General features: G+C 50.0%; 1 protein-coding gene across 1 annotated transcript in view; it reads left to right on the plus strand.

The window, feature by feature from the left end:
- The window catches only part of LRRC75A (leucine rich repeat containing 75A), a 68,972-nt gene extending 60,546 nt beyond the window's left edge, over positions 1-8,426 (plus strand). The window contains exon 4 of the mRNA XM_035559236.2: positions 6,242-8,426. Coding sequence (XP_035415129.1) covers positions 6,242-6,845 — 604 coding nt within the window. The 3' untranslated portion in view covers positions 6,846-8,426. The remainder of the gene's footprint in view (positions 1-6,241) is intronic.
- The last annotated feature ends 2,105 nt before the right edge of the window (positions 8,427-10,531 follow it).

Genomic DNA, 10,531 nt, shown 5'->3' on the forward strand with positions numbered 1-10,531 from the left:
GATCTGGGCTACATCCCGAGGTGGGAGGGCTGCTGCTCCTTTCGTCCGCTGGGAGCTCCGGCTCCTGGGTCAGGGGGTGTCCCACAGCTCATGCATGAAGAGCCTAAGCCACAGCGGTCTGTCCTCATCATCTCTGTTTTACTCATTAGTACGCGTTCAAAACTTGTCTTTGGCCAAACACCACAACTTCAGGACAGCTCTTTTATCAAAGACCTATTTTACCCAAGAAATGGGTGCAGGGTGTACAGTGCTGCCACCCATGCCAACAATTTTTCTATGTTCACAGAAATCTTGACACCTATTTTGTAAAGCCTAAAACAACAAAAAATCCATCCATGGGTCATAGATTCCCCACATGGGCACTGGTATTTATGCAGCGAGATATTACTATGTTGCAGACTTGGATGTTTTAACAACTTGACCTTAAAAGAATTACAAGGAAAAAAAGTGGAAAAGGTAAATGCCCAAAATTTGAAGCATGTTTTCAAAGTTGGTGTCCTCTTGCATTCAGTGATTTTTGCTGGCATTTCTGTGAACAGTTTTCTCACCAGTGACATCACATATTTTTCTTCACTCTCTGGGGATGCCTTCCCTTATTTCTTGATTCCTTTGTCCTCCAAGGAAGTGGCTGAATTGTCCATTTGCACTTTATTATAGGGCACGTCAGCATCTCATGTCCTTAGTTATACAGTGCTGTAGGGAAATGGCCTGAATTTAAACCAGGAGGAAAGCCCTTTCTTCTAATTCTCTTTGATCTAAACATCAACATTCTCGGTCATGGGAACATTTTGTGAGCTGATCCGGTGCTGCATGCAAAACAGCTCTCGGTTCTGCAGGAACGGGCAGAAAGCAGCAGGCTGGCTTGCATGGGGCAGCGTCACATCCCAGCAACATGTCCTACCAAAGCGTTATCAGGGATTAGTGCAGGGATTTATGCCAAAACCTATCATTACAGCAGTCAAAACCCCATATACTGTTTCCAGCTGGGAAGAAAGCCGTGTCTTCCCCTATGGAACAGCCTCGTAAAGCAGGAGGATGTAACCAAGTGGGTGTAAGTGGTCCTCCACCACAACTCACTGGGATTTTTGTAATGGTAAAAATCTTCCTATAGAGATTTGGGGTCATTCTGTGGCAAACTTTATGGCAGGGATGAAAGTTTTTACAGCTGTTTGTTACCGTAATATCCTCCTCATTGCCGTGAGACAGTTCACAGGATCCACAGAGCTATTTTTATTAAATCATGTTTGGAGTTGGTTTGCTTGTTTCCCGAGGGATAGACTGAGTGTAGGCAGCTGCAAAGCAGCGAGCAATCCCCCAGCTCGGGGACAGGGCTGTCCCACTGACAGGGGAGATTTCCTCTACGGTTACTATAGGCTGCTGATCTTCAGGGTGGAAAGGCTATTTGTGCAAGGTAATCAATCAGTTTGGGTAGCTATCAGCCAAATCCCTCTCAAGGGTAACGGATAGATCCTTAAGGAGAAAGTCTGTTTTACTTGCTGGCAGGAATTGTATGCATACACCAAAGGAAAAAAAAATAAAAAAGAAGGCAAATGTGAAGCAAGACAGAATGCAGCACAAAACAAAAAAGAGTTGCCCTGAAGTTATCCCCACTCCCCCTTTGTTATCTTCTTGGGTTTGCTAAATTAAAGCCAGGGTAGAAGGCCCACACAAAGTCACATGAAGGCAGGCAGGCAGCATCGCTCCACGCAGGGGATAAAGCAAGGCTCAACCCCTGAATGCTGATTTTAGACATGCTTTTAAATGGTTATCACTTATTCACAGGGATATTATGCCCTTTATTTGAAGTGAGATCACAGTGTAACAAGCTTTGGGCTCCCCAGCTACAAGACAAGAGTGGTTTAGGCTTTGTCAGCTTAGGTGGAAAGAAGTGTCTGCCAACATATAAATATATATATATTTTTTCTTTTTATATTAAATGTATTATTCCATCAGTTTCATTCCCATTGTTGCCAAAAAAAAAAATATGCAGAGATAACGATGTCAAATTAAATGTCTTTCTGCCTACATACAGGTGGAAGGGGCCCTGGTGAAGGGATAATTACAGCTCTCATTAATTGCCTGCAGAGGTGTGTGTTTGAAGGTTCGGCTAACCCTGCATCCCACGACCTGTCACCAACAGAGGAGCCCCGCAGCAGTGCCACACATCCCCAGGGCACGGGAGGGTTTAGCGGGGCCGTATTGCCGAGCTCCAGGACGCTACTGATGTGCTCACTGGAGCTTGGCACCAGATCATTTAGTAACAGCTCCTGCACTGCGTGATCCGTCCTGCTGCAAGGGAGAGAACTCCATTAGAGGTTTTACATTAAACAAGGGAAAACATCAGGGGTTTATAACTGATTTAAAAAAGCTCTCTCGCTCTCCTGGGCGTTGTGCTCGAGCTCTGATCCTCCCTGTAGGTAAGGCACCACTCTTATATCTACCAGAGCTTCCAGAGCTGTTTACTCCTACAAATCCTGGGCTATTTTCTTGTGTTCAGTAAGCTTTAAGTCGGACCTAACACTTTTAAAGAGAGGCCTCAACTCTTCGGATGAAAGAAGCTTAGGCTCAGCCTGGCAATTTTGATTTCAAACACATCCTTATGGCAGAGCAGCCCAGGCTCACCTCAGGTGAAGGGGATTTGGATCAGTCACTGACACAACTTTTCTCTGGAGGTATTTAGGCTGGGTAAGCTGTTTTCCTAAAGGTGCTGCTGTGAGGAAACAAGAGCCCAGATGCTGCAGCAGCCCTGTGACCGCTGGCCAAGCCCTGACCCTTTCTCCAGCTCTGCTGGCACCCAGGGGTAAATTCCCAACATCCACCCTCTCCAAAACACTTCATTTTAAAGCAATGTAACGGGGTGTAGCAGATACAGCCTCTCTTAGCCACGTCTTGTGGCTGAGAGGAGCCCAGCCGGGTTCCTCTAATTGTGATCTTGCACCAAAATAAATAATAATTAAAAAAAAGAAAAAAAAAAATTAAAACTATAGAAACTGTCTGGCCAGCCTTTTGCTCAGCAGCCTGCATGAATAATCTTTGCCAGGGCAAACCGGCAGCTGAAATGTGCAGATAATGACAAACAGTAAGAGCAGCTCTCCTTAGACTTGCCCCAGCCCCAATCCCTGCTCTGCCCTGTCCCTGGTGGATGCCTATAATATGCCACAGGCTCACGCTTAATGAGCCAAGATTTGTTAAAGGAAAAAAAAAAGCTTTCCAATCAGCTTTGCCTGCCCGTGAGTAAGCCTCAAGTGATGGTTCAGAGCCTGCTGAGCATGATTGCGGGCTGGGGCTGCTGTTTATGGGAAAGCACGGCCCACTTGGCGCACGGGGAGGCTCATCCATCAGCCTGGGCTGGGTTCTGCTCCTCAGCTCTCTCTCAGCTGCCCGAAGCAATGCAGAGCCTTGCAACCATCTGGGCTTATACTTGCCACTGTTTTGCCCGAGCCCATGGAAGGTTGCTGAGTTTTAACCCCAAACTCTCACGCTGCTGTGTAGGATCCAGCAGGAGCAGAGCTCTGTGCTGGGGCTTCAGTTGGTGTCGGCTAAAGCTGGTCCCATGAAGCCTGAGGCCCCCTTGGATTTTGTCCGAGCAGGAGAAGCAAACCCCCATATTAAATATAATATGCAAAACCCCAGCACGTCAGCTCTCTGGTTTCCTTGCTCCTGGTGCTGCATTCAGAAGAAAATAGCATTTCCTTTGCCTCCAGCTGTTTTGGCTTTTCTTATTTGCTCTTGCCCCTTCTGAGCTCATCCATCACCTCTGTGTCCTAGCTAACCGTGCAGGATATGGCCCTTTTCTCCCAGCTTCTGTTCTCAAGGCTCCGTTATGGATTGCTCTGTCCCCACTGCTGCTGAACAAGACATCTTGTGCTCGGCCCTAGGGGCAGGACTGCATGGCAGGCTGGTGCAGGCGGTGGTTCTTCACAGCAGCCCAGATGTCTGCCATTCCCTCAGCCTCCCAGGGCTTCCCATCAAGGGTTCTGAGCTCACAGTGAAGCACTGAGATGCTGCAGGACAGGGCCTGATGGTTCCTGACGTTATGGTGGCACAGAGCAGAGGAGCCTGAAGAGCTGGAGACAGCAGAAAACACCTCCCAGAGGAGGAGGCAAATATTCTGGGAGATTGCCCACACAACGAAATAATTTAAACACATCATTTGCAAAGCTCCGGTGTATGGTCAACACCTTCCAAGCCTGATTTCTAGATGGCAAAACAAACACATCATTTTTCTAAATTCCTTTTGTCACTTTGTAAAGGTTTCAGACTGGACCAGATCTGCTTGTTCCCACTGGGCTTAACTCCGGCTTCAGGAGCAGAAAGGATTTTGGGGAGACCCTTCCTGGTGGCAATGACGTTATTTCGGCATCGAGCCTGGCCTTTTCTTATGGCTAGCTCGCAGGAGCTCGTGACAGGCAAAGTGCTGGCAGAGGCGTTTGATCCCTGGCTGTCTAGCACCTCTTGCAGACACCGTGCTGCTCTGGGATGCTCACCCTGCTTTGCGCTCCCCGTCACGTATCTGAAGGGTTTTCCTCTGCCAGGCAGGAACAGGGCTCAAAATTACCCTCGGTCTCCCGGGTACTTGGGATTAGGTTATTGAGAAGTCAAACGCTTGTCTTAATGGTGGCTGGAAGAATTGACTGCTGCACAACCCCACGTTTTCAGGGTGGGGAATTAATTCATGCAGCTGCCATTTGGGTTAGAGACACCCCTGTGTTTCTCGGGAAAACGCGTGGTGGTCCCTAGGTGCCTCCGGTGTCCTGCCTGGTCTCTCCTCTCACACATACGGAGCAGCTGAGCAGTTTCTGGAGCATGAAGAGAGGGAAAATTTGATTTCCTTAAGGAGGCCTTAACATTTCACAGCCTAGTTTGGGTGAAATTCAGTCATTTTGCTTGCAGCATGGCAGGCAGGTGCCTTTGTATTACAGCATGAGGCTTGCACTGGTCTATGGGAGCCCATAAAGGGATCAGGGCCCCATGAATGAAAAAGGAATTTGGTTCTTTCCTATGAGGTGTTCCCTCAACAGAAATGAAACTCGACACAATTTACCATTCCAGAGCTGGGTTATTTGTGGGATGCCTCAGGGCAAGGCCCCGCAGGTACCAGCTGGCCGCACACACCCATGGTTCGGGTTGGACGTGGTGGGAAGAGACGTAAAACACATTTCCGTGCCGTGCAGTACAAATGTCCACCAACGTGTGCTGGCACCAGAGCAGACACGCTTGGAGTCGGTAAGCTTGCTCTGCAAAAGCAGTGTCAGTGCTGGTTTGCACCTTCAGCAGGAAAAACCAACAGGAGCTGGGCAGAAACATTGCCCAGCTCAGGATATAACAAAAGGCAAAATTTCTGCAGGTTTTAGTGAGAAGTTCATGCTTGTGCCATGGCAGCAGATGAGAAAAGGGAACTCACCCAGCTGGCAGGAGCAATTAGCATGCACAGGGCTCTCCCCGCCTCCTAATTCACTCAGAATAATTCATCAACAGAAAGCCCTCAGCAGCGATCCTCTGCCGACAGGTCCTGATTGTAGATGTGTTCTTTGATTCTCTTTGGAAGATAAATTGACATGTGAAGCTCCAGCTGAGCTTGGGCTAATGAGTCTCTGTAGGGACATCATGGGAATTCACTCATTTATCTGAGGATTTGGTGGCAGCGTTCATCTCCCCAGCAGCAAGGCTAAGGAGACAGCCTAGCTCTAACATGCTGACGGTGCTGGATCTCATCACCCGGCCCTGGAGGTGGCAAGCCCACGTTTGCTGTCTTGGGCTAAACTCTTTCTGTTTTGGGACCTCAGTTTCCCACCTGTACTGCCAAGAGGACAAAACCCCGTCCTCCTGCTGAATGAGCTGCATAATCACCGCTGCGAGACGTGTTACACCAGCACTGACACAAGCTGCAGTTCCTGTCCACCTAAGCAAGGGTTTCCTTACAGTTTTTGGCTTCTTGCATCTTCAAAAGCAGCAGGATAATCAGCTTTTTCCATAGGCTTTGCAGTGGACATGGGAAAGAAATACACACTTTTTCTGAATTATGGTGTTTGAATGTACTTTGTTTCTGACCATCTTCTACCTATAATCAGCTTTGAAACATCCCCCCCCCCAGGTGCACAAAACACCCCTGGCCTCCAGAGAACGGGTTGTTACCCACAGCTGAACATCTCACCTAAATAATGCACAGTCCTGCCCTGCAGGAGGCTCCAAGCAGAGATGCCCCCCACATTTACACCCCTCTCCTTTTCCTCCCCTGCAGCCTGAAGGCCGTGCTGATGGGCAAGCCGCAGGACAACACGGTGGACTTGTCGGGCATCCCGCTGACGCTGAAGGACCTGGAGCGCATCGCGTCCTACCTGCAGCACAGCTCGGAGCACATCGACACGGTGGAGCTGTGCTTCACCGAGCTGACGGACGAGATGCTGCTGCAGCTGCTGCCGGCGCTCTGCGTGCTGCCCCACCTCACCACCCTCTCCCTCAACGGCAACCGGCTGACCAAAGCCATCCTGCGGGACCTCACCGAAACCCTGAAGGACCCCAAAAAGTTCCCCAGCGTCACCTGGATCGACCTCGGCAACAATGTGGACATCTTCTCATTGCCCCAGCCCTTCTTGGTCAGCCTCAAGAGACGATGCCCCAAGCAAGGCAACTTACCGACCATCCTGGAGTTCGGCGAGGGGCAGGTGAGCGATTTGGAGAGCCAGGATGGCCGGGCCGAGAGCCAGGAGGACCTGCAAGCCGACGAGGGTGATAAAACCGGAGCGGGCATGACTGACAGCACAGGCTCTCAGCCGACGGACAGGACGGTGGAGGCTGGGACGCTGCCCGGCTCGGAGCAAGGCGCTGCCACGCCACAGACGTGATGCTCGGCTCCGCAGTGGGCGCGTTGGGCAGGGGTGGCAAACCCGAGACCTCCACAACGGGGGTCCTGGCAGAGGGTGGGCGCAGGCAGCGGGGATGCTCTGGGAGTGCAGAGCATCGCCTGCCTCCCCTGCGATGAACGTCGACGTCGTTCTTCTTGACGAACATACAGACGGGATGGCGGTGAATATTTACGTTGTAGGAAAGCTGGCCGGGTATTTTTAAACATTAGTGCTATGCTTTTTAACTCCTTAAAAACGCATCATCAAGGTGGTGTAAGACAAGGCCCTTAGAAGAGCACAGAACCGGAGAAGGAAGGTGACCAGGTCTTACAGGATCCCGGCTGGTCAGACAGATGCCACAGCAGGACTTCAGACCTCTCCCACTCTGACTTCAGGAGCTGCTGCTGAATAGCGTGCCTGGTGAGACGAGCCCAAAGCCTGATCGCACGCTAAGCGGGGATGTTCCTGCTACCGGCATGCCAGCCCCACGGGAGGGCTTTGCCTTCCTGGTGCTGGCGCGGAGCTAGATCCCGTGCCTGGATGCTGCCCTCTCCAGCCTTACCAGAACTGGGCTGGCCCCGCTGCCCGCCCGGGGTTTATTTGGCTGTAAAATCCCCTTTCCCACCGGCCTTGCTGCTGTGATGACTCCAGGGCTTCCCATGAGGTACCTGGAGCTGGCACTAGGGCACTTGGTCTGTCCCAGGGAGTGAGCTGTGAAGTCCAGAGCTGGGGCTCAGCTCAGGCTCATTGCTGTTACTGCCAGAAGAGGCCACAGTCCCAGAGGTTTTTAAAAGAAAAAAAGAAACCCAACCCCTGGGGTTTTCTCCCCTATGTCACTGCCATTCAGGACTGGGTGGATGCAGCCAGCCGAAGCCTCAAAGCCTCAGAAAGGTTTTTGCGTCACTTGGCTGTGTTCACCCCCACCCGGACCAGAAGTGCTTTGTTTGTAAAATGTTTTGTTTTGCTCTGTTTTTTGTTTTTAAGAGACATTGATTTTATTTTATTTTTGGATGGAAAACAGATCACAACAGAGCATCAGCGTGGGAATGCACTTTGGCTTCTGAACCAGATTTTCATTTGATCCTAAACCTGGGGGAGGACAGGAAAGTGGGAAATACTTCCCCTCCCATTCAAAGGACCAAACAGGACTCCCCTTGCTGAGAGGGAGCCCCTCTGTATCTGTTCATAGCCCTTCCCCTGACCAGCCTTGCAGCACCATTCTCTGCCTTGGAGCAGTGACCCTCTGGCATTGATTTTTCTGGGTGTAAACAGACTTTTTGATCGTTCCTTGGGTTCTCTTTGTTTAACATCACTGCACAGGAAGCTGCACACCATTTTCAGGGGGGTTCATGCTGTTGGTTGTTGTTTCTCCTCCATATGCAAGTAGGTAACTTAGAAGAAACTCTGCTACTCGTTTTACTACATTTGGCAAAGTTCAGTATGATTTGCATGTATCCAAGCCTGTTTTTTTAGTGCTCTTTCCAACAGGCATGAAGAATCTTTGCAGTGAATAAACTGTTCTGTTTGAAATAAAGGAGCTATCCGTAATCAAAATAAATGACAATGTTTAATAAAGAGGTAGCACTGAGATCTCTGCACAGCCGGCTGCCCAGCACTCTGGTGCCCCAGCGCACCCACAGCAGCAGGGCAGAGCAGTGCTGAGCACGGTGTTGAGCACAGCGTCTCTGCTTTCTCCAGGTCTCAGCAAAGAATCAAAAGAGGAGACAAACAGTCCTGTTCGTGGGCTGGATTCAGTATGTTCAGAGTACATTACGGGGGCAAGGGAGGTGATGGAGACGGATGGCCATCCTTATTTTATATGTAAGAAATGAGCAAGAGCTCTCTTGGTACCCCAATGCTCACCACACTGCTCCCCTCCCTCCTGTGCACAGCCCAGGTCCCCCCCATCTGTTTAAATTATTTAAATCGCAAGCTCCCTGCTGCACAGCTTTTAATTTCTGCTAAGTATTTGCACAGGAACCAGCTGCCTGGGTCCTCAGCATCCACCTGGCCCCCCCAGTCAGGCTGTGCAAATCCAAAAACCAGAGCTACTTTGCATTTAGAGAGCTGCATCTTTTATTTATCCTGTGTACACTGAACTCCCTCACTGACACAAAGCATCAAGCCCATTGCTCCAGCCTTATTTTCCCCCCAGCTGAGCTTCTACATGCTGCAAAACTCATCAGGAGCTGGTTTGCATTTATCTCCAGGGCTGCTGTGCAAAGGACAAGGCTCCAGAGAGCCCCCGCGTCCCCTGTCCTTACACCATGAGAGCAAGCTCTGCTCTCCCAGCATGGACAGGCTGCACCAGCGTCACTGTGTCCAGAAAAATTTATCTCCTCTGAGACAGGGAAATAACTGGAAAGGGCCTTTTATTGAAATATTCGTGCATGCTGAAGCCTGCACCATATTACTGACTGTCACAGGAAAAGAAAAATAACACGGCTCTAAGAGACAGCGTTGTCATAAAACCAACAGGGCTTTAGCTACTCTGTCTCTTCCTTGCAGTGTGGGTTAGGTTAATTAGCCATTTATTGCACTTCAGCATGATGCTGATCCTGCGGGCTCAGTGAAGCGTGAGGTTTTTTTAAGACCATGCCATGAGATTGCTTCCCTGCCCAGCCACCAGCAGCAGAACAAGCCTGGAGCTTGCCCCATACACTATCAATGTTTCCCACGCTACAGGGGGCTGCTTGCTCTGGACAGAAGCTCTTAACTGGCCCTAAAATAAGGATTTGAGTACTGAAAATCACTGCTGTAGATTATGAAAGCTGACTGAGGTCATTTCTCATCAAGGTGGGTGGGAAATGCCCACCTTAAAATAAAAAGTTCATAAAAACATATTGGGGAAGCAGGCTCCAGGGCTTCTCCTTCCACACCCCTCAGCCAGGCCACGCACAGAGCCAGGACTTTCCCACCCGTGGCTTAACTCAGCAGCTGGGGGGCGATTGTGGTAGCTGGAGCCAGGCCATAACAAAACCTACACAAATTCCATGAGTATTGCGAGGAAAATCCACTCTTGTAAGAGTGCTTCAGTTGCGCCTGGGTAAACCAAAAAGAAACGGGTAGGAGCAAAGGGGGATTTGCAGGATGCAGTTTTCCTAGGGAGCAGATGCCTCGGGGGGGGGATTTTGATGCAGGACACAAGAAGGGAGACGAGCGAGACCAAGGCAAATCCCACCCACAGCGCGTGGGATGAGAAAATCGTCTGCGTAACAACCAGGAGGAGGTTAGGCTAAAGCTGTCAGCTGCTGAACCACGCTACCTGCTGCCTTGTCTTTTTCTCCTTATTAGTAGAAGAAAAAGTCCTGGCTAGGGGAATCTGTTGCATTATTTATTGGCAGCTCATGCTGGTGTGTTTAACTCCAGGCCCAGAGATCACGCACAGGCTGCTGGAGCTCAGCTGATAGGCAAAAATGTTTTTAGTGACATCTGGAAAAGCAACTATTATCCCTTAAGGGCTACCTGGTTTACATACAAAACATCGAGCAAGCACAGCCAGAAACCAGAGGGGCTTTAGTCCTTGCTGTTCAGGTAGCTCTGAACCAAAATGACCTTGCAGTTCAGACGTGCACGGTTCTTGCTGGAATCGCTTTCCTTGCCGGAGCAAAAAGGCTGACACTGAAACACATCAGGGCCCAGAAGAACAAACAAACACAAAAAAGGTGCCAGATGGCAAACACTGA

The sequence above is a fragment of the Cygnus atratus genome, chromosome 20, assembly GCF_013377495.2.
Source record: "Cygnus atratus isolate AKBS03 ecotype Queensland, Australia chromosome 20, CAtr_DNAZoo_HiC_assembly, whole genome shotgun sequence".
Lineage (NCBI taxonomy): Eukaryota > Metazoa > Chordata > Aves > Anseriformes > Anatidae > Cygnus > Cygnus atratus.